At 34.1% G+C, this 24,569-nt stretch overlaps 1 protein-coding gene across 1 annotated transcript in view; it reads right to left on the bottom strand.

The window, feature by feature from the left end:
- Smp_134560 (serine/threonine kinase) overlaps positions 1 to 24,569 on the bottom strand; it is a gene marked incomplete at its 3' end in the record, with an annotated part of 33,583 nt that extends 9,014 nt beyond the window's left edge. Inside the window, exons 1-14 of the mRNA XM_018798730.1 lie at positions 24,538 to 24,569; positions 22,640 to 23,221; positions 21,142 to 21,617; positions 19,752 to 19,888; positions 19,427 to 19,533; positions 18,826 to 19,350; positions 17,604 to 18,351; positions 16,451 to 17,448; positions 14,808 to 15,406; positions 8,902 to 10,985; positions 6,945 to 7,032; positions 4,070 to 4,136; positions 2,829 to 2,942; positions 506 to 596 (exon numbers count right to left, since the gene is read on the bottom strand). Of these exons, the coding sequence (XP_018653643.1) occupies positions 506 to 596; positions 2,829 to 2,942; positions 4,070 to 4,136; positions 6,945 to 7,032; positions 8,902 to 10,985; positions 14,808 to 15,406; positions 16,451 to 17,448; positions 17,604 to 18,351; positions 18,826 to 19,350; positions 19,427 to 19,533; positions 19,752 to 19,888; positions 21,142 to 21,617; positions 22,640 to 23,202 (6,597 nt within the window). The 5' untranslated portion in view covers positions 23,203 to 23,221; positions 24,538 to 24,569. The remainder of the gene's footprint in view (positions 1 to 505; positions 597 to 2,828; positions 2,943 to 4,069; positions 4,137 to 6,944; positions 7,033 to 8,901; positions 10,986 to 14,807; positions 15,407 to 16,450; positions 17,449 to 17,603; positions 18,352 to 18,825; positions 19,351 to 19,426; positions 19,534 to 19,751; positions 19,889 to 21,141; positions 21,618 to 22,639; positions 23,222 to 24,537) is intronic.

The raw sequence follows: 24,569 nt of genomic DNA, 5'->3' as shown, positions 1-24,569 counted from the left end.
ATTAGTAGTATTATTGTTACTGATATCATTGTGTTTACCAGTCAGTCAGCTACAACGTAGAACCAGACACATATATGCATCGATCCAAGTTGCCATACCTCGTTAGCACAACAAGATCAACATCGGATTCATAGAAGTAGTTAATTTAGTGGTGTTAATATATAAAAGAAAGATTGTATCTAAGGATATAGTACAGGAGTAATAATAATACTACTTTTCTTCATAATTAATACAGAATGATGTCCAGAAAATGTACATTTTATTCCAAGGTACAAATTAACTTTAGTTAAAATATTGAAAATACATAACAAACATTGAAATCACATGAACACCCGGTAACAATAAGACAATAATACATAGATAGATAGTAATATTAATAGTTTCATATTTTCGATAAAGAAAACCCTCCCTACTCTTATTCCCTTTGTAGTTGACCACCATATATATATAGAGAGAGAGAGAAACAAAAGAAAATATTCAAACTATTAAAATACAATTTACTTACCAAGAAATCAAAAACAGATAATCCAAGTATATCAAATGCCAAACAGATATGTCCATGATAATCAAACCAATCCAACAATGTTACACATAAACTGTCAGGAACAAACAAAAAAATAAGAGTGCGGAATAAAGTATGGAAGAAATTCAAATCAACCAGTAACCAAAAAAATATAAAAAATAAAACATGAATTATTCGTTTATACTAAATGAATAAATAGTTGTAATGGCAACTAGATCAACATCGACAATACATTAATTGTCCTTAATCAGTTTATTTTAAATGAACAACAGCTACTGAAAAACTACAACTGACAACCATATATATATATATACACTAGGAAGTATCATAAACAAAGAGAAAGATGCCACAAATAATGGAAATGTATACATTCTTTCTTATAGTTTCTTTTTGAAATAGAAATATATATATATATATATCGATGATGTTTACCGTACAGAACACAAAAATGTGAATGTGTGTGTGAGAGAGAGAATGAGAGGCAGCAAGAGGGAATAATGCAAAATCAACACGGGATTTATTTAATTAGCCCAAGAATATAAAAATAAGTATTTAATATTTATCTATAAAGTAACAAGATATTAGTACATTACTAAATGTTAAATACATAAAGATTATCCTAATTAACAATGATAATTGGAATAAATTCATTGGCCACAAATGCCCTGGTACGACCGAGAGTGGGGAGAGTCCGCTTTCCTTCTCCAAATGCTCTCACATTGCCACTGCCAGGGAAGTCCTACTCACTGCCTTCTCGTGGCACTACTGTTGTTTACGAAATTGAGAGGACGAAAAACAAATGTCCGACGCTTCAACCTGGTTGGTGGACACGGCGCGTCCACCTAGGGGAGTTGGAAAACCGTGATTTCAAACCTAAGGTGCACATAGGCTCCAGTATCCTGAGTGAACAAATGACGTATGAATCAATCGTTGGTCGCCAGTTACCATGGCACTGCATCTCCTTACGATGCTTCACTGCATTGTGGATCAGACCTTTACGTCAAAGGCTCCAGGTGTGGCCCCCTAAGAAAACCACCTGCTTCAGTTTGTGCACCTGGGCAGTATCACAACCCTCACAAAAACCGAAGATTTGTGCGGCGCATATATATCTGGTGCTCCCTTGTACCAATATTTGTGTGTTTAAATAATAATTGGACCGGAAAAAAAGTATACCATCTTACTGTTATGTAATAGTCATGATTATTTCATCTCGAAGATGAAATAAGATTCTCAACTAACTAACTGTTGACATTATCAAAAGTTGTGGACTATTGAGTAAAAGTAAAGAGGATACAGTGGAGAAAATTTTCTTTTCAACGAAATTCTTTACTTAAGCTGCCCATTTGTATTTATAGCTATTTGGTAGATATATAAGTCTATGGAAAGATAGAAAAGATTGCATCATAAAGTGATTTGAGATTTTAAATATCAAACGAGGTTACATAATAATCAGGGGGTTAGAGAGGAATGGGAGGATGAAAGTGATTCACATGTTGGAATTATGAAAGATAATTGTCCACTTGATAGATATGAAGAAAAAATGAAAAACATGGAAGTCGTAGTAATAACTGATTATGGTTGGGAACTACAAAATAATGATAAAAACAAGGAAGGCCAAGGAAGGATGGGAGGTTGAACGTATAGTCCTAGCACGCAGAGTTTAGGCTTGTGTTATCATAAGAAAATGAAAATTTTCTTCGCTAAATTATCTTCATTTCTATTCAATGACACGATGGGTTATTTTAAGTATTGACTGTTGTTTGTTTTTCGAAATATGAAGAAAATTGGTACAAAACTGGGAAATTCAGAAAAACGTGTTTCGTTTTATTTACGACTTATCAGTTGGATATGTATCTGGATCCCAGTGTTGGATGTTTATATTCAGAGTTCAGTAAAGTTATTTTCAAATATGAATGTGTCATCCATGGAACTAATGATACAAAACATCGTAACAGTTGGAAAAACAAGTGGCTATGTGGACCTAGTATCTCAGTGGATAACTACTCATTGACGTTTGAAGCAAAAGGTACTGGGTTTAAATGTTTGAATAGACATTAACACTAGGATCCAGGTATACCTAGTTGACAAATCCTGAAAAGAATGAAACATGAATCCACTAGGTGTATCCTCCGTATCCAATAGCACTCTTAAAGCACCGAATATTCGCTTTTCGTCGTCACAATTTCGTAAACAACAGTAATGCCGCAAGAATGTAGTAAGTAGGACTACCCTAGCAGTGGCTGTATACACGTGGCCATATGATAGTAACAAATATATTTGAGTAAAATAAGCACATTTTACTTACTGTTCAACATTTGCACTACGTTCATTTAAGAAATTTAAAACATTGATTTCAAGCATAGCAGCTTCACGATATTTATCAACATTTTTGATAATTTTCAAAGCAATTCTACGATTTCTACATATAGAAAGAAGTAAAAAGATCAAAATAGAATATTCACAAGTGAATAGTTTAAAAATAAGTAATATACGATGTTGCACAGAAGAAATGAATTCGAGTCTCATAAATGTTACAATCATATTGTAGTGAACGAAAACTCAAGCACAGTAAACCAATTTGTTTTATGCTAAATCTGACAGTACATTTGTAAAATATGAAAATTCTACATTAAATATATCATTTGCATATCTTCTTTGAGTTATCCTTTATATAATCTACGATTATTTCGATTTTGTTGTTATTCCGGTCGCCCTCTGTTTTCCTTTCTCTTCTCTTCATTTTATTCTTTTGCTGGTAAGCATTCCACTTCTAATTCCTGCTACATACTCCTTATGTTTGTCCGCACCACGACATCTCATTAGTTCAGTGATGCCGATGTATATAAGTTAGAGCAATACAACACTTCATCACATTTATAGTAGTTGAAACATTCAAGCGACAGTATCACTGAACGAATATGATTTATCTTTTAGTCATATGAAAGCAACTCAAGGTTATTCAAATTTAAAGCTGCACTACTATTTACGCTTTCAGCAACAAATGTTATTAAGTTTATGGTGAAGAATCAGTGTGCACATACTACTTCCTCAGACATTACGTTATAAAACATCCACATAGTCAGTAAAGATTACTAAGTGAAACAACTGATGACCACATTTCCGAGAAATAACCAAAAAGATGTGAACATCTACTCACAAATAAAAAATATGACAACAACAATGGCAACAAAAAAGTTTGTTAGTTCATTGAAAAGCTACAAATTTTTAGGTGGAGTTTTGTTCTCTAAGCTGGATAGTTTGGTCGTGGAGCTTTCATCGTTTTCTTGAACAACATCAGCACAAACTTCAGGTAGTTTGCTTGGAATAGAATTATCATTATTTTGATAAATTGCTCTCTCTATCAGTCTGTTTATGTATGTATGTATAGACCTTAACAAACAATGTAGGTGGATAACAGTCAGATATATATATATATATATATATATATATATATATATATATATATATATGAAGAGAGAAAATGCACAACTACAAATAAATTTCGCGGATATATCTAAGACTGAATTAAGCATTAATTAAACTTACTGTACATGATCTTTACATTCAACAACTTTACCAAATGTACCTTCTCCAAGTGTCTTCACAATTTCATCTAGTAGCAAAAAAGAGAAAACAATCATGAAATAATTAACATTGTTTGAAATTGTTGCTTATTACTAACAATGGGATATATATCTAGCCAAGTGTCCACAGACTCTGTTAGAGAAGTTCTACTTATTACTTTTAAGGCAGTGGGAGCCTTCTATAAAAGTGAGAGGTGGAAAAGAGGACATCCGTTGCTAAAACCATGTTGGTGGATATGGAAGCTTAACCTAGGGGAATCGAAAAACCCTGATTTCAAACCAATCGTGCATGAACATTCCAAAATCCTGAAGAGACGAATAGCATATGAACTTACCCTAGGTCACTGGCGATTTTGGGACTGTGTCTCGTGATATTACTACACTGCGGATTGGACCTTTAACCTACCAGAAAATTCTGGTAACAACCACAAGCAAATCTTTTATACATCTTTGAATTTTATTATTACTATTATTAATGACTTTATTCAATATTATATTTTAGTACAATATAGAATTCTCAGCACGAGGTATTTCAACAGGATTTTTTACCAAAAAAAATAGAAAAAAGGTGAAAAAAAATCTGAGTCTGTGAAACTTATCAAATTTGAGACATGTTTAAGAATACAGGTTATCGACTAGGTTAACTCTAACAACCTATTCGTCACAGAGTATATTTGCTAGGTAAGGTAACACGGAACTTTAATAGGTTTGCTTGCGTGCATGAATTTTAATGTATTTACATCTCGTTCTACCAGAAGATATACAACGAGAAAGATATAAATGAAGTGGATGGTTAGTATCTAATAAGATAACAGTCAGTCAGTCAGCTACAACGTAGGACCAGAAACATATATGCAACGGTCCAAGTTGCCGTACCTCGTTAGCACAACAAGATGAACACCGAATTCATAGTAGTTAATTTAATGGTGGTAATATATCAAAGAAAGATTGTATATAAGGATATAGTACAACAAGAAGAAACGATATGAAGCAATTCTAATACTATAGTTCAAGGGAACACAGTGCATATACCTACGCCATTGTGATCGATTCTGAGCCATGTCACACAGAATCTCCTGATAAGATAACACCTGGCAGGAGTTTCCAAGACTTAAGATGTCTATCCACAACCATATTAATAATGACCCCAACAGATTCACCACACACCTTGCTAACTACCTTCAGCACTCTACTAAGCTTAGTAAATAACTTTACACAAACTCCTCGACATAATCTAACGTCATAAAAATTATTATAAAAATGAAGTGACTGTTTGTAAATTTCGAATGAAGCGTACATATGAAAATAGGTAATGATGTAAAAAGGCGGTATGAAAATTTTACAAACAAAAACATACAGTATGGATGCTATCAAGTGATAATCTCAATATGTTGTTAGTGACAGAAATAGTGAGACAGAGTGCGTGCGCAAATGAAGATTCACAACAAGTATCTCTTAAGGTACATAATTTTTTTCAGTTGAATTATTATATTTGATTGAAGATATTAAATGAAATGTACCATAAATAAACATTCAGTCACTGGGAATAGAAACAATTTACTTTTGAGAACAATAACAACAACTGACTAAAATCTGAATGAATAGATAAGAATGATTTCAAGTTATATCAATCTAAAGTAATTGCCGAAACTCATATATACTTTACCATAATGGTGATTCATACATATGGGTAAATGTTATTTCAAGTGCACACACAACAATTAATAGGGTGGCCCCAAATGTCCTGTTACAGCTGAGGGTGGGAAGATTCCTACCTTTCTCTCCAGATGGTTTCGTATAGCCACGCGTATATAGTCACTGTCAGGGAAGTTCTACTAACTGCTTTCTCGCAAACAAGGTGTGATTTACGAAATGAGGATGGAAAACAAATGTCCGACGCTCAAACCAAGTTGGCAGGTACAGAGAATCCCGCCAGGAGAGTTGGAAAACCCTGATTCCAAACCAATAGTGGACATAGGTTCTAGATTCCTAAGGAAACAAATGATGTCTGAACTGATTGTTGGTCATCAGCTATCATGGGACTGGATATTTCAACGTTGCTCCACTGCTTTGTGGATTAGATCTCTAGGTCAAAGACTCGAGGAGTTTCGGTTCGAGCACCCAGACAGTATCTTAACCCATATATGAATTTAATGATAATTTATGTGGCACTTATATATCTTGGCACTTCTGTACAAATGTTTGTGGCCAAATAAATAAAGTAAATAGAAACTTCAAAAAACAGTGCTAAAATTTTCTGAGATAATTTTACATATTTTAAATTTTATATTTTGATGACCATTCACCAATAACAACAACAACGTGCATAGAAACATGATCGAGACCCAGGAACCCATTAGATGTCTCCAATTATAACGACATTAGCATTGTTTAATACATTTCCTCTGGTTCTATTAAATAATTCTCTCCTCAAGAACAGTTCTCGAAAGAAATTTTTATCAAGAAGCAATCTTACTAACATGAATTTAAAAGAATATGTAAGCTCTATTTGACACAATTCACCGAGTACAAATTTATGTATTATAGTTTGAGCCACATTCCATCTGTGAGGGCTATGACACTACACAACTGTGGAAAGCGAAGTAGGCGGAGTGAGATTGGAACCTGAGATTAATTGGCTGGAAACCCAATGCCTTAATCACAAAAAATCATCACAAACACGTATGTTAGTTACATTGTTAAAATGACTGAATAAACACACGACATTGTCTGTGACTGACACAATAATATCCACAAGTTGAGCTATTATTTAATAATAATTCATAATTGAGTATGTCGAACAGAAAAACACAACATTATGTACAAAAACAACTTACATCGATTCAACAAACGATCACCAATACTATAGATCAGATGACCGTCAACATCATCCACGACTTCATCATCGTCTTCTTCTTCAGGAGACTAAGAAATAGAAATATAAAAGAATATTCAAATGTCATATTTAAGTATAGAAAACACCTGGGAAACAACAAAAATTGTCACCTAACTAATTTTTTTACTTGTGAATAAGTCTAAAAGTACAATTGAAGTGCATTATTCTAAGATGAGCATTTATATAATAATAATCACGAGTTATTTAGAAATGTAGATTAGTACCACCTTACACATTCTCCATTATCATCGTCTTAATATGCCAGTTGTCAATGTTTAACCATAAATTTAAACTATCGTATTTTAAAGAGGGAAAAATGGTTTTTAGACAAAATAACAGAATAAGAATGAAACAAATATTGCTAATAACATACATATGCAACTATTTGTCAATTCCAGTTGCTTGATCAAATTTTTGTACATGTGGTGGATGTACCTCGTTAAATCTCGGGTTAACTAAAAAAACTGAAGACATATAAAGTATTACATGGAAAAACCAATATGACGATTGAACGGTCATTTCACAGTGATATCTGTAAAATTCGTAATAACCTGTAAGTGTTTGATAAGATTAAGTATTTTTAAACACTATCAGATCAAACTCATCCATTAAGTACAGGTACTCGGATAATTTTTAGCCACACTGTGTGACAGGCTGTGCAAACTGAAATATGTGGAACAAATCGATAGTCTAATATGTATTAATTATTAACCGTGACAGATAATTAAACAAAGAGAGTAAAACAAACTTTCAAATATATCCTTCTTAATCTAATATCCTGTCATTCAAACATCCTGTACATTTTATTTATTTATTTATTCAAACACATAAATATTGGTACAAAGGGGCACCAGATATATATGCGCCGCACAAATCTCATTTGATTTGTGTGAGGCCGGCTGTGATACTGCTCAGGTGCCTAAACTGAAGCAGGTGGTTTTCTTAGAGGGCCACACCCAGAGCCTTTGACCTAAAGATCTGATCCACAATGCAGTGGAGCATCGTAAGGAGATGCAGTGCCATGGTAACCAGTGACCAACGATTGATTCATACGTCATTTGTTCCCTCAGGATACTGGAGCCAGCCCATGTACACCTTAGGTTTGGAATCAGGGTTTTCCAACTCCTCTAGGTAGACTTGCCGTTTCTGACTTTTTTGTTATAACAACATTCAAATGAATTAATATAACAGTAATGAACTATGCTAGGATTAATACATAAAAGATCGTTCTATGTATAAATCAAAATGATTACGAAATGTAAAACGTACAAGTCATAAATAAAATAATTAACCCCTACTTCATACATTTGAATAAATTCTATACATAATAATATAGAGGTTGATGACAAAATGCTAAACTACAATCATAATATAATACATATTATGGTTTAATTGTGCTTATATGAAACAGAACAATCATAAACTATTCTATGGAACATATACAGATTATAACTTACTTAACAGGTTATCATTTATTCATATTACACTATACTTAAAAAGTCATATTATAATGTTTATATATAATATCAATATTAAAAAAATAAAACAAACACTATCACTTATAGGAAAAATAAATTCACCTCAGCCTCTTGTCTTATTAATAAATTCTCATTTAAACTTTCAGTAACACTAAGTTTCCTAAGTTCAATAAACCGTTTGGCACGTTGTCTGGCAACAGCTAATCTGGACATAGCTTGATCTTCAGTGTTTTGTATTAATGAATCAGTATTATTGTTAATTAATTTACTGGCATATTGATTATCAATACCATTACCATTAACAGTATTATTATTATTATCACTAGCAGATGTATTATTAGTATTTGTTATATGATTATCGTTTTTTTGGTATGTCATAGATCCATCCATCATTGCATTTTGTCGCATTGCACAAGCGACAGTAGCTGCATTTATCTCTTGTGTTTTTTGTGTACGACGAAGTTGTCGTCGAAGACGTCGACCAACTGTTTCACACTCGGAATCCTCGTCATCTTCATGATTGTCATTTAGTTTGTTATTTTCTTCTTCATCAATTTCATTGTTGGAATTCAAAGAATTTTTCATTGATCCATTGTGTAAGTTATTACTTTTAGTTTTAGTTACTTCATTGAAATTATCTATCTTTCTTAAATGATTGCCTGACTTTATGTTAGAACATGACTTGAAAGTAAATGGACCACAAACAATAACTGATGCTTTGCATGGAGAATTGAAATATTCTACTCTCTTAGTAAATCTAACATCTGTTGCAGTATACCCATCACAAATAATGCAAACAGTGAATACAGCTGCAGGATGATCCGGTAAAGTTTCAGTACAATCCACGAATTCACCATCTATTGGCCAACGAAATCTGAGCGAATTAGCACCGAAAACTAATGGATTGTTACTAGTTGTAGTAGACCGCATACGTCTTAATGGAACACCACGAGATAATGGTATTAGATAAGGCATATATTCAATAACACTAGTGAATAAACTGAGTTTATACAAAGATGGCTGTTGATTTTCATCTCCCTTATTAGTTATACAAGTAGATGATGAAGGAGCCTGTTCTGTATCCAACGAGAAATAGTTTGAACATCGTTCACAAACAAGATGGATATCATTTGTCTGAGTGGCCATATTTGCTGTTGGAACATGTTTTTGACATAGTTCACGCTTTGAAATTGGCTTTAATGTAACCAATCGACTGCCAGAAGTAAGTGCCTTAAGTAATTGTTTTACAGGAGATTTGACTGAAGAAGATGATGTAGGTAATAGATCTCCAGCACCAGCTTCATTTCCATAAACTGGTGATTCTGGAGACAACAGAGATGATGAAGTGGCCAGCAAAATAATACCTTCATCATGTTTCATTGCACATCCATCATCTTCTGTATCAAATACATCATTGTCTGAGGAAGCTCCACCAGTATCATCTTCAAAATCTGGATGACTAAAACTAGAGGTAGCTTTTTCAAGTTTACGTAGTAGCGCTGCATTCACCTCATCAGCTTTAACACCATATGTAGGTTTGATTGTGCGTCGTGTAGTTGCAGGTTTCCTATCAGCTGGTGGAGAATAAGAAGACTCTCTAGACGCTGCGCTTCCTACACGTAATCGACTTAAACCATCATTAATATGACTATTACCAGTAGCACGAACTGTAGATGCTAAATTTGAATTCGCAGGAACTCTTGGCGGCCGAGTAGATGAAGTAGACATAATTGTTAAATTTTGATTAGCTTTGGGAGAATTAATGTAACCTAATTGATTAGAGATCAATGTCAACTGATGAAAAGAATCAGTTATGTAAGGTTCCAATATAGAAATTGAATTTGATGTTGTTAATAATTGAATATTTGATAAGTTAGTGAAATAGTTTAATGAATTTTCTGTGGAGTTTATCACAGGATTTGGTTTATAATCAGACAATAAAAGTGGATTAGATAAATAAATAGACTGAACACTATTTTTAATTGTTTTACAATAATGATAAACTATACAATCTGTAACTATAATCAAAACATGATAATCCACTGATTGTGTAAAATAAAAAGTTTGCTCAGAAAATGTTAAATTTATCAGTCCAACTAGTATATATGAATGAGAGGGATGCAATAAGTTTGATGCATATTCCAATAAATGGAATTGATGATTTTTGATTTGTGAATGATTATACAAAGAGTATTCAGGTGTATGTTTGATTAGTGTCCTGGTGTTGCTCTCTTTTAAATTTGAAGATGATGTACAAATAGCAACAGGAAGATAACAATTTGGTATTAAATGTTGTAAACAAACAGGTTGAGCAGAACTACTGGAAGATTCTACAGAAGTGACTGAAGTTATTTTTGGCACAAAATTAGAAATTTCAGTTGAAGAAGTAGGATTAAAACTTGTACGATTTGGTAACTGTTTACAATTAGGTGATGAATGAACTACTGATGATAACTCTTGTTGTTGTAAATTATTTGTAGAATCTAATGTACAATGATTAAAATCTGATGAAAATGTGTTATTATGTATGGGTGAATCTGATGGCTGACCTTGGTTAGTAGGCCTGGCCGGATAACTTGTTTTTTGCCCCAGTTGGAAGGTGAATTTAACAAAAACTGATGTAGAAAAAATATATATATTAAATCCGAAATTTAACTGTCACATATACCAACAATAAAATGAATGACACTATATAGACATTGTGATGTGATGATAAAGATCGACGTAACCAATCATAAATATAGAAGTTAGTGAAGGAAGAAATTGTTAACGACAGTTGGAATGTGTGATTTGTAAAATCCAGAAAATTTAAACCAATAAGTATATGAACAAATAAATTGTTGATGAAGTAATATATATTAAAGGTACGCAATAGGGCAGATAAATTTTATACGAAACCGAATAAGTTATCATATAAGAATAGGCTGCACAACAAGTTCTAAATTACTGCCGTCGATCAGATCCGATAAGATAGTTTTGTTTAAAGATAGTAAGTAATGTATTGTCTTTTTTTCTAGACACACGCAGAAAAGTGGAGGAAAACGCGCACATCAAGTGTACATTCACAAGATTCGAACAAATACAAAATCATTCTATTGACATTACTACGTGTTAACACACACACACACATAGGTACATTCATGCACACATGAACAAAGTTCGTAAAACAGTATCCTGAAGAGCAGAAAAATACTTGCACAAACTAAACCACTTATCATATTTTTTTCATCTTACATACCGTGGGCGTAGTTAGAAAATTAGGAGAAAGCTATGCACAGTCTAATTCATTTGCCCACATAATGATTGTAATTAAAAACAAGCACAAAATTGTGCAGTATTTAGGCAGTAAATATATCCTTGAAACAGTAGTTTATTACATGTCATAAGATTGAAGGGAAAAAAAGGCCTCCATATAATACATAACTAATAAGAATGCATTTAGTCGATTATGTTGATGGAGATGAAGAACATAACTGGTTTTGCCACAGATATTAACACACAGAGAGAGAAAGACGGACAATCAATTGATATATTAGACCAGACATGAAAAACAAATCAAGAAATTGGTCAAAGAATAAGTAAGTAATCGATAAACGTTATTATTGATAATAATGACAATATAATATAAAGTGAAAATTAGTTCCAAAAATAGACTATTGCGTAATCTTAGTAAAAAAATTTTCTAAAAAACCTACACATATAGAAAAGAAAAGCTTTTCCAAGGAAGCTTGGACCAGATTGCCAGGCGAAACGTTGGATTTACTTCAAATTCATTCGGTGAGATTTTACAAATATATTCTTCCTATTTATTGTCTTAGTCAACCAATTAATATTTGTTATAGAGGTTTCTGTGGAGATGACTGAATTTCACAATTTTAGTGAAAAAACCATGGCCATTGGAGTGCAATTATCTCGGGTGTGTGGCAATTACACACTACTAGCACGAGATGACCGTGCCATATAAATGAAGAAAAATTAACTAATTCACCTAGTATTTAGGTATAGGCCACACGTTAAGTGTAAAGTTTCGTGATACCACCCAGTTGACCGATCTAAAGCAAGCGGAGCGAGAACTTGATGGCTGTAAGACGGACATTTAAATCACCAAATTCACTGCATTGATGATTTAAGAAGGAGAATAATACTAATGATTATATATCATTATAATCCGTAACCATTCATAAACCCTACCTAAATAATAACTTATAACAATTACTTATCATTACACCTTAAGAATTTATTTTAGTTCCGATAAGTAATATAAACAATTCCAAATAGAAAAGTGCAAATCGTAACTTTATCTGAACCAAAATATAAAATCGTTCAATCTACCAAGTGACAATTGATTAAAGAGAGCTATAAAAAAAACAGACATGAGCATATTGATTTGAAATTGATTTCGAACAGAAAAGGAAGTCATGAATAGTGTGTGTGTGATGATGATGATGATGATGATGATATATACGACAAATTGTAAGTTGGTCTGTCAAAAAAATTAAATGCACACTAATCACGATAAGAAAATTTTTTAGCATATTGTGACGCAGGAGAGTAGCGTTAATTTTATGAAATGAAATGCATGATATTTATTACATTGATCATTAAGCATTAGAATACCTTCTTTCGGTACATTTGTATTTGTACAAAAGTATGGAAATGAACTTAAAAAAGAAAGGTTATGTTTTCAAACAAATGATTATCTTGGAATACTAAAACAATGCTACTCTGCCACAAGAAAATAATTCCATTTTCTACAGAAAAGGCTTAAACTGATGAAAAAACACAAGCACAAAACACTATGAATATAAATATATGCCCTCAAATGCCCTGGTACGTCCGAGAGTGGGGAGAGTCCGCTCTCCTTCTCGAAATGCTCTCACATGGCCACGCGTATACACGCACTGCTAGAGAAGTCCTACTCACTGCCTTCTCGTGGCATTAATGTTGTTTACGAAATTGAGAGGACGAAATGCGAATGTGCGGCGCTTTAACCGGGTTGGTGGATGTGGAGGATCCACCTAGGGGAGTTGGAAAACCCTGATTCCAAACCAACGGAGCACATGGGTTAGCTCCAGTATCCTGAGGGAACAAATGACGTATGAATCAATCGCTGGTCACCGACTAGCATGGAACTGCATCTCCTAACGATGCTCTACTGCATTGTGAATCAGACATTTAGGTCAAAGGCTCCGTGTGTGGCCCCCTAAGAAAACCAACTGCTTCAGTTTGGGCACCTGTGCAGTATCACAGCCCTCACAAAAATCAAATGAAATTCGTGTGGCACATATGTATCTGGTGCCTCTTTGTACCAATATTTATGTTTAAATAATAATAAATAATACATATATAACCCTCCGTAAAAACACTACGCTGGTATTCATGTTTTGATTATTAAAGTGAGATTTATCGAATCCAGACAAAAAAACACATTCGGTGTTTGATGAGAATGTTAAGTCCCTGACATACAGATTCTAGGAAGGAACCAATTTTAAGATTTATAGAATGATTTGAAGTGAATTCATTTGGTTTATAAATGCATTTCTTATTGTCCTGTCTAAATGAACTCTTCTTGGGACTTCAATAATACATCATTCTTACAAGAATTACTCGAGCATTGCACGAAGGATTGTTATTGAAGTATTGTGTACTAGTTAATCGGTCTATCTCGTTTGCATAAACTTTTTTTCATATTAAATCGAATCTCACAAGCTATTCGTAATTAAAAATTACTAAAAACTATTTCAAATCACAACAATGAATGAATACATATACAGGTGTCTTAAGTAACCAAAATATATATCAATAGAGATGATCGAAATTTATAACGACAAACATTGAATAGAGCTTCAGTTGACAAACTTCTTTTGTGTTAACCTAAGCATTTTTCAGTGCCATTCGAACTACTTTCTATTAAACGCTGATGTGATCAAAATAATTTTGAAAGGTAAAAACTAAAAACAGTAAAAGATATCAACATATGTACACAGTAACTGGATCAAAGCTAAGATACAAATCGAACGAGGTTGAACTAAATCACTAGATATGACAAACCTTTACTGACTAGGATCATAGAAAAATTAAGAAACACTGGCTGCAGAATAATTATTAGCCTAGATCAGTAATGTTGACCAAAAAATAATAATAAAACTGAGGAATTCTGAAGTATTAGATTATGACTAAGTGGAATGTGTCAAGAGTGATGAGAAGCTAGTGAATTTATGATCTAAAAGATTCATTAGACAAACATGTACACATAATCAGAGAAATTTAAGAAATTCAGTGATAAAGAATAACTGAAATAATTGATTGACTTACAGATGAGCTACTTGAAGAATCAGAATTATGCGATTCAGAGTCTCTAGACGACTCATGTTGACTATGATAATGATGATCTGCACGCCGTGAAGTTGTTTCAGGTGTTTTTAAAAGTGCTTTAGAGCTGGAAACTTTAGTTGAATAATTATTATTCACCTTTTTAATACTTTTAGGACCAGGCTCCCATACAATATCTGTTTGTTTCTTACGTGCATTCTGGTGATGATGATGATCAGTTGATGCTCCAATATGTTTTCCAACTTTACCAATAGGTGATCGACTTGAAGAGGTAACTGGTGGGCGAAAATTTCTCGTGTTGCCACTTTTAGACCAATGTAATTTTGAGTCATGCACATCTGTTTTAATGTGTAAATGTTTTACAGGATAATTCCTAGAGGTGTAATTTTGTCGCACACCATGAGTATCCTTGTTATTGGTTGTATGTCCAAAACGAGGTGGTCTCGGTCGAGATGAGCTATCAGTCATATCAATATGCATAGTTCCGGATTTAAATGATCCACTACCATAATGATCATCGCGAGTGTGACGTTCATGAGCCATTGTTGACCAAGAACTTTCTTCTCGTTGATTTTTCATAGCACTCGAACGCCTGTAGAGTAAAAGAGATATTTAGAACCAAGATTGTTTCAATGAAGATATAGAGTATGAGTACTAATCTTTCAATCTCCAATATTACAACAATATGGAAGTGTTAGTTATGAAACTATACTCGGCAAAACTTCAACAATATCCTGCTTATAATAGAATGATATGTACACTTGTTTGTAGACAGAACTATAGTATTCCAAGTTTCACTCATTACTGATTATGTTATTTCCTAAAAATAATCTCGTCTATAGGACAAATCTTAAAAAAAAGTTTAGTTATGTATGTTTTGGTGTCGTGATCTGATAAACATTTAAATGAGTCAATCCAGTCGATGATAAAGATCTACAAATAGTTAATGACTATTCATCAATATACTTGACAACTCACAAGTGTTTTATGCATCAGAAAACACCTAAACATGTGGGACAATTAACAAATAATAAAAACATTCATGAACAAAGACCAAGTCAACAGATGAGCATTTAACTGTATTTCCATAACGACAGTTTTTGAACTATCCAGATCGTAATAATATTCCAGTTACTATAAAAATAATCTATACACAACGAATAAATATCATGATCATAGAGCATTTAGTATTCTTTATTATCCTAACAAGTTGCACTATACCAAGTGTATTTAATTATGTTAACAGGGCTAAAAAGATATAACCCATGGAAACTAATTTCAGATACTAATTCAACCTACTGAAAACTATGTTAGTAATATATTTTGTTTAATTGAAAATTTGTCAATATATAAATATATGTTCTACCCAACGTGATTATTCTACTCAAAACAACCAGAAAAACACAAATAGAAAAATATGTAAATTAAACGTAAAAATAACACAGAGGATAGATTAAGTTTGAAGCCCACTAATATGGGAACTCCATAAATGGGTAGGAATTTCTCACACAGTTTAAATGCTATAAATACAGACATCTTAGACATACGACATATAAGTCATGTCAGCTTATATTCATAAAACTGATATTGTAAGTTACAAAACAAACACAGTAAATAGTTAGGGAATCATATCTACCTGGATGTTTTCGATGTGACTTGTCCATGAAAAACTTTCTTATTCACTGAGTGATGGGAGTTTGGAAGCTGCGGATGTCGTAAAGATGAAGCGGGAACTTCATTGACATAACCTTTCCTTGATCTCCATATTTTAGTTTCAGGTTTTGTACTCGTCGGTGGAGGAAGTAAAGCACGTTTACGGTTGCTATTAAAATGCTTTTCTTCAATATTATGTTCATTTCGGTTTTTAGTTTGTCCATATTTGCGAGTATTCGATAATGATGAATCAGGAGTACATGGCTTTCGCTTGGAATGTTTGTATTTGTTTTCTATCACTCTTTCTTTGTTTCTACGATTTGACACATTACGATCAGTACTTCTTGAAGAAGTGTAAGAAGAACTTCGAGAACGAGAGGACTGTCTACACATATTTCGACCACCTGACGTTGAGCTCTCATCCTCAGAAACGTCAGAACGAGTATCTTCTCCGCGTCTCAAAATGGATGACTCTTTAGAAGAAATATCTTTAAGATCTGATGAAGAATCACGGTAACTATAAACCGGATTCGATATTTCTCTTCTATTGTTGTCATTAATATCATCAACAGAATCAGAGCTTCTATGACACAAGGATGTAGACATTTTTTTCTTTTCTTTTAAAGAGCGGGTTTGTTGATTGTGATCATCACTATCATTTAGTTTTTTTGATTTCGGTTTAATACCTTGCCGTCGTGACTTCGATTGAGTATGTCTAACTCTGTCTTGTGATTGAGATGTTGACGAATGACGTGAAGAACCAGATGATATTGCTTGAATCTTGTTATTTTCTGGAGGATTACTTGAACTTGAACGAATGTGACAATATGAACGAGATGATGATGAAGAGGAAGTGGAAGAAGATGAACTACGAGGAGAAGGAGCAGGCGGAGGTTCAACATCACCAGATGAGTGTGACTGATGTCGGTCGCTTTGATGAGGATTTGCATAGGCTGCAGGTAATGCACGGTTTTGTTGATCCTATTGGAAAGAAAATAGCGGTTTGAACAAATACATTGCAGATCAACGTCTAAACGAGAACAGTGGAATTGAAATGTACTTATGGAACAGTAGTAGGCTAAAATTAATTGTTTTCGGATGAACCAAAATTTAAAAATATATATATAAACACTTACTGAGCTGTCACTACTATCACCAGTATCATCGCTACGAAAATGTGCAAACTGTGAAGATTGGTTAGGGGAATTATCTTCGTAGGACATGCCTACATTGGAATGTGTAATATGTCGATTTGTAGACCTCTTTTTTTTATTGGAAGTATTACAGACATTTGGAGCTTCATAAGAATTTGACCGAGAAGTAGACGCCGAAGTGGATGAGTTGGAACAGTTGGAGCTGTGGTGATCTCGACCACGCATTATTTTAGTATTATGCTTTGAGGAGCGTGTCTTCGGCGATCTGTTATTTGACGATTGAGAATTTGTACACACAACAGGTTTTCTTACAGATAGATTTTCATTTGAATTCGATGAATCCAAACAGCGACCTGATACGGAACTAGTTATTTCGTTTTGTCGACGTGTCTTATTATTAAGAGAACTTCTGGAGCAAGATTCACGGGATAAATCATAATGTGAACATGTACCACCAGAATCACCTTCATCCTGAGAAGATAACGGTGGACTAGATGGTGTTCTTGGACCTCGTGGGACACGCGAGACTGGTTTATTAGAATTTGTATCTGGCGGCCCAGGTGAATCATCAGGAGACATATATTTGTTACTTTTACGGGGGAATTCTTGTTTATCTGATACTGGTTCCTGTTCTTTTTTCATTTTATCTTTCACTTTACGTGTTGTTGAAAATTTTCCTGAATGCTTGTTCTTTGGGGCTTCTAACATGCATCTATCTGAAGATGGTGGTCTACAAAGTTAAAGGCGCATCATTAAAATCATCAAACAGTTAAAAGTTGTTATGAGTCTCCAAGTAGATTAACTGCAATACATTTTCATAGGTATAACTATGACTTCTACAGAATTATACTGAACCCTAACCTTAACACATGTAACTGTGATATGTTCCTAGTTTATGACAAGGTTTAAAGAAACTTATCGGACAGGTATAAATTCACTGCAACTAAACACAGATAATTAATATCTAATAACATGAAAAAACGATAATCTTATATGTTTTGCTGCATAATTGGTGTCCTAATAACCGAATCAATTCGTTAGTGGCTACTGATGTACACTTCTAGGACGTATTACTCAATTTACGCAAGTTGACAAAGTACTAAACTTGATATTATCAGTATTATTAAACAAACTTAACAAATAAACCAGAAATATTTCTGCAAAGCCGCCGATAAGTAAACAAAAAAGACTACAGTTCACTTACCTATTAACAGATTTGCGTACTACAACATTAGCTTGATAATCTGAACCAGAAGAACAATTACTTTCAGATTCCGAGTCATTCCCATGTCGGGTTTTCATATTGTAATGTTTATTAAACGTGGAACGAATTTCCCTGACATCACTTCTTATTTTGGAGTTTTCATATTTACTTCGTCCAGACTTAGATTCTGATGACTCAGATGGGGGATGACAGTTCATCTTTAAACAATTTATTTGTTTCTGAATTTCAATCGGATTCGGTAAATTAAATAGATCACAAAATGGTGGAGCGAAATCAACAGGAGGACATCTTAGAGTATTTAACAAATTCGATGGATTCATAGACGGAAATAGAGATGGGCAAAGACCTGACATTAGTGCAGCAGCTTCCAAGACATTCGGAATATGAGGTGCTGTAGCACAGCCAGGGAATAATGATAAATCGTTGCCAGCGTTACGAAATCTCAAGTGTCGTCTATCCACATCCACTGGTGTAGGTAAAAGTGGTCCACGTTCATGATCGAACCTAGGGTGGAAAATATGAGATTTAGCCAATGAAATAACGTTTGTGGATTTAATCATCCTTATGTGAAATTACTTACTCAGTGGACATAGGAAGTAAAGTGTCAGTAGGCAGGACTTCAACATGCCGTCTTTTACCTTCTGCCGCAACTCGGTTAGACGTCGAGGATATAGACGTTTTCTGTACCTTCGATGATTTGATTTCTATTAAATATTTCGCTTTTTCTGGCTTTGTGATTGAGTTACAACTGTTTCACGTGAACTATCTGCTTCGTTTTCGCTGGATGATTCTTCAAGTACGCTTTCATTTTCTTCGCTCTCCTCACCATATGTATCATCATCCTTAGCCTCACCTTCTCAAACAGATTCAGTTTCATTCGGTGACACTGCTTCTGTGGTGCTAACTTCATTATTAGCTCCGAATGATTGTTTGGACTCAGTTTCAATTTCAGACGTATTTGATGTTACGACTTTGGAATTATCTTCGTCATGAACGGACTCCTCTTTCTGTCCGGTTGACGTAGTAGTTTCAACAGTCGAGCCTAGTTCAAGAAAATATTAATCCAAAAGTATAAACACTTCCTAACGATTCACATAGAAAACATCGTATATGAAAGTAATAGTCAAGCAGGGAAAGCTTTACAAATCAGTTTTACTGACTGGCTTAACAAACAATTCGCAAATAACTCGATCTGCATATTATATCCTGCATATTACGTTGCATATATCCTATGGAAGAACGTCATTGATACAATTGCAAAACATAAATAAACAGCTACCGATATACGTGAAAGTAATCAAAATCGATACATACTTCAAAAACTATCACCGATATGAAATTCTTGATTAGTCACTCACTGTGAACTGGTATTAATGTGAAATAAGTTACTTCATGCTTACAAGTGACTTTAGGCGCATCAGTACAAAACCAAAAAAATAACAATCATGCATCCAACATCTAATTATCACAGTAATGATTTCAAGCTTTCCAGTGATCAATAAAATTTGAACCAATATTGTAAACAGTTTATGGTATAACGTGATTTTTGTGACAAAAACAAAGGAATTTGCCCCCTATTAGTTTCGATATTGACAGAAAATATGAATAAAGTGAAACAGTGAACTCCGCTTGGCTAACTCATTAAGTCTTGATACGCATGACCATGTGAGAGCATTTTGAGGGAGAGCTGACTCTCCCCACTTTTGGCCGTACCAAGGCATTTGGGGATTAGGAAGACAATATGAATTCGTGGGATAAAAAAATATAGGGTGGTTTAGAAACTTAAGAAGAAAAACAGTAAGCGCACCCGAGCCACTTCATACAGAGTCTCTATCCATTAGCTAAGACAATAGAGAGGATCACAACCAGACAGCCTGAACCTACTTACACAACATAATCTAACTGCCAATAATTCAAGAGAATAGTGTCATGTCTTGTTTTAACCACCCCTAACATTCTTCTAAACTCCTCCCTAGACAAAACAATTTTACAAGTTAAGGTTAGTGATGATTGAACATACGTAATAAATATCTCAACTAACTCAGTCTAAAATCGACAGCCTCATCAATCAATATGCCATCTTTACCTAATACGTCGTATCTAATCTTAGCACTGTTTATTAACTTGATAGCTCCAACATATACCAGTGATGCTTCAAAGGTATCTATAATCATATACCAATACTCTACAGATATCCTATATTTTCAAAGGTGAAATGTTGTAGAAGATATGTAATTTAAAGCAACTTTAATAAGACGAATTGAAAGGTGAATACATTTTACTGGGAAAACTTACGTCTACGAACAACGCGTCTGGAAGATTTCTGTTGACTTTCATTATCATCATCTGCTGAATTCTCTTCACAAAGTTGATCATTACTAACGTAATCTAGGCAATGGTCATCACTTTCTTCAGAAGTGTATTCTGTCTTTTTTACTTTAACAGGTGATTCTCTTTTTCTAAATCCTTTCCCTTTTGGAACTGTATCTTTCACAGAGGAACGAGAAGAGTCGTTTGTTCTATTAGATCGAAAAGTACGAGAATGTGAGTGTTGACGTTGTTCAGGTGAACGGGAAGAAACATTGGATGACTCATGCTTATGATATTTTTTTGGACGCCTTCCACGTATATCCACATCTCGACTATGTTTGGAGAAATCAAAACTATTACCACTTGATAGTACTGATCCTATAGAAGTTAAATCCGATGGAATACCTGAATTGTTAGCAGCTGCAGCTGCAACAGCAGGTAGTAAGTCAGCATTGGGATAACTAAAATAATAAAACAAGATGGAATTATACCAATATATACCCACATTCATCGCGATTCTATAAATTTTATTAAATGAACATGATTCGTAAATGAAGCTGAATATTTACTAACATAATCGTATGGCATCGAGAGTTGACGGTAGACCTAATGAGTTTTAAGATAATACAAACGACTACGCCTTAGACTGTTTGTTCAAAAAGCGAAAGTCCAATATTCCTTAAATAAATATCATTATAGCACTAATTTAATAGAGCAACTAGTAGTTTTGGAGACCTTCCAGTTAGTTTAACTATTCTTGCAGTTGAACACAAGTATCCTGAAGAAATATGTAGCAATTTTAGCGTCATGTCTTCTGAAATAGATGGGTTTATTACAGAGGTCTCATTGTTATTCTGCACAACATAGCTCACATTTCTACATAAAGTTGGCACTCCGCAATTAAGCCAGCTAACTCAGAAGAAATGATAGTGTTCACCTGGGTTTCAAATCTTCAATACTTCAATATATAACAATAAACAGAATGTTTCTGTAAGCTAAACAGCGTTATGACCCTTCATCTACTGCTCTGACAAGACAGTAAATTAGAAAGTCTGAAACAACTAATTCCTGAGATAAAAACGTGTGGTAAAATGATCCAACCATATTAAACACAAATGGATTCGATTGTTAAATTATTAGTGAAATGGAAGTGGATAAAAACTGAAATTATATACATCATAGTACAAGAACTTAAATGAAACAGTGACTGAATGGTTACATCACCTGGCTTTCAAACACTATGTCGTAGGTACAAATCCCACCACATCTACATAGTTTTGGGCAAATAAGTAGTATCACTAGCCCTCAGTGTGATTCGAACGCGAATACACAAACCTGTACTTGGCAGATGAGCTTTGTCACAATTTATTTGTGAGTAGGGTCTGATTATAGAAAAAAACGGGTTCAGAAGAAATCAAATTTGCACTATCGCGCATTCATTACGAACAAGGTAGCATATTTTAAAGAATACTTTTTAACTTACTTTGACAATGAGAGAGCAGTCGCCGTATAAGTTCGGTAGTACTGTTGATACATATGACTGTAATACAACATTAAAAGTTGCTCATTATCCATATTTTGATTAGCATTATTAACATCCAGTTTGTAGTTTTTGAATTTGTTGGGTACAGCGGCTTGATTGGGATCATAACCGTGAAATCGATTCCCATAACCGTGTGGTCGTGTACTTAACAAGGGATTCCTGGATAAACTAGTTACTTTCCGAGGAACAGTTTTGTTAATTCCCAGATTCCATTCTTCATCAGAATTATGACTTTCCGCACTAGGGTAGCCATAACCGGGACTTGACTTTCTTATTCGCTTTTGTTCTCCCGAATGATAGTTGACCACATTACTGTTGCCACGCGAGTTGTATCTCCGTTTGATACCAAGTCGTAAAGAAGTATCATGCTCAGTATCCCGCACATGCCGTCTTATATCTGTTTTCCCCATACCTGCCGAGTCATTGTAGCATTTTCTGAGCTGCAATTTATGGCGTGCATCTGAAGGGAGTAGAGGAACGTGTGAACTTGATGAGTAAGGCATGTGACAGGATTTCGGGACTCTGAAAAGCAAAGCATTCTGATGAGAGGGACGATAAATTATACAGAATTCAGATTTGATATAAATAAGAATGATAGAAGTGTAGTACTTGATACTCCCTAGTTGTCCGAACAGCGTAAGGTTTGGAACCACATCATTAACTCTTGTTTAATTAACTTTGGACTTTCTAAGTATCACTGTTGGTGATGTACATCGTAGAAACTGAGATATGAACATCAGTTCGAGTTACCATACCGTCAAGACGGTAGTCCTCTCAATAGTCTGTTGTGTATTCTTTCCAATGCCTCTATTTGCTTTATGTATTTTTGATGGGTAATGAAGAAGACAGTAAAAGCCGGTTTGGTAATAACCCCTTATCTACATTGTAGGTCAGATGGTTTCCAGACATAGATGTTTTGTGAAGATAAGGATACAACATCTCAGTGTGTCTTACTGAAGTTTAAACCCACGAGAAATGAAAAGCAACTACACAAACGATCGAGATAATACCACCTACGTGGTCCTGGAAGCCACTAATGTAATAAAATTTGGGAATAATGTACACAACCATGAGATGTCATATGGCTTAGTATTTGACCCCAAGCCTTTCTGACACTTTCGTCAAAAATAACTTGTCCATTTGTTAGTATAACCCTGAAGAAAAAATGTTATGCAGTATACATGGATGAGCTGTGATCTAACAGACGTAGCTTATACACACTAACGATATGAAGTTTTGCGGCGTGAAGATGAAACAGGATAAATGGAACAATGCATAAAGCATGAGATAAAAGGTCTGTGGACATGTGAATAAAAGAACAATCAGAAAATTAGTTTCTCCGTATATACAAGCACGCTCAAAGCTCGACAGTCCATCGGAATCTACTGCTCCCAAAAGTAAAACACTAATACGGCTATGACAATACAACGTAGCAGACTTAAGCACCGTTAATTGATGTCACATATTTAACAGCAATGAATGACGAGTGTGCGATTCTCAAACCGGTATGGAACTTTCATGAAATCCCTAGTAATTCAAGATATTTTCAGAACACGCCCTTACAAGGAGACCTTTCTGGTCTGCCAAATGAGAGGGAACTTAGATGGTCAAAGTAACAAACGTTAGAAGTGGTAAACTCATTATTTTTATCAATTTCATGAATTTAATTGGTTACCTGTTTGCACATAATATAACGTCATATAAATATAGTTCAGCAAAAACCTTAATGCCAAGCAAAGATACAAACTAACTGGAGCACTAAAAATCATTTTAAATAGCGTTATAACACCTAACCATTTAGAAACATGCGAAAATCAGACCCACAAAAAACTACTCACACTCATGAGATTCGAAAGCACCGGTTTTCATT

The sequence above is a fragment of the Schistosoma mansoni genome, chromosome 7, assembly GCF_000237925.1.
Source record: "Schistosoma mansoni strain Puerto Rico chromosome 7, complete genome".
NCBI classification, from domain to species: domain Eukaryota; kingdom Metazoa; phylum Platyhelminthes; class Trematoda; order Strigeidida; family Schistosomatidae; genus Schistosoma; species Schistosoma mansoni.
This window is presented reverse-complemented; position numbering and strand designations above follow the sequence as displayed.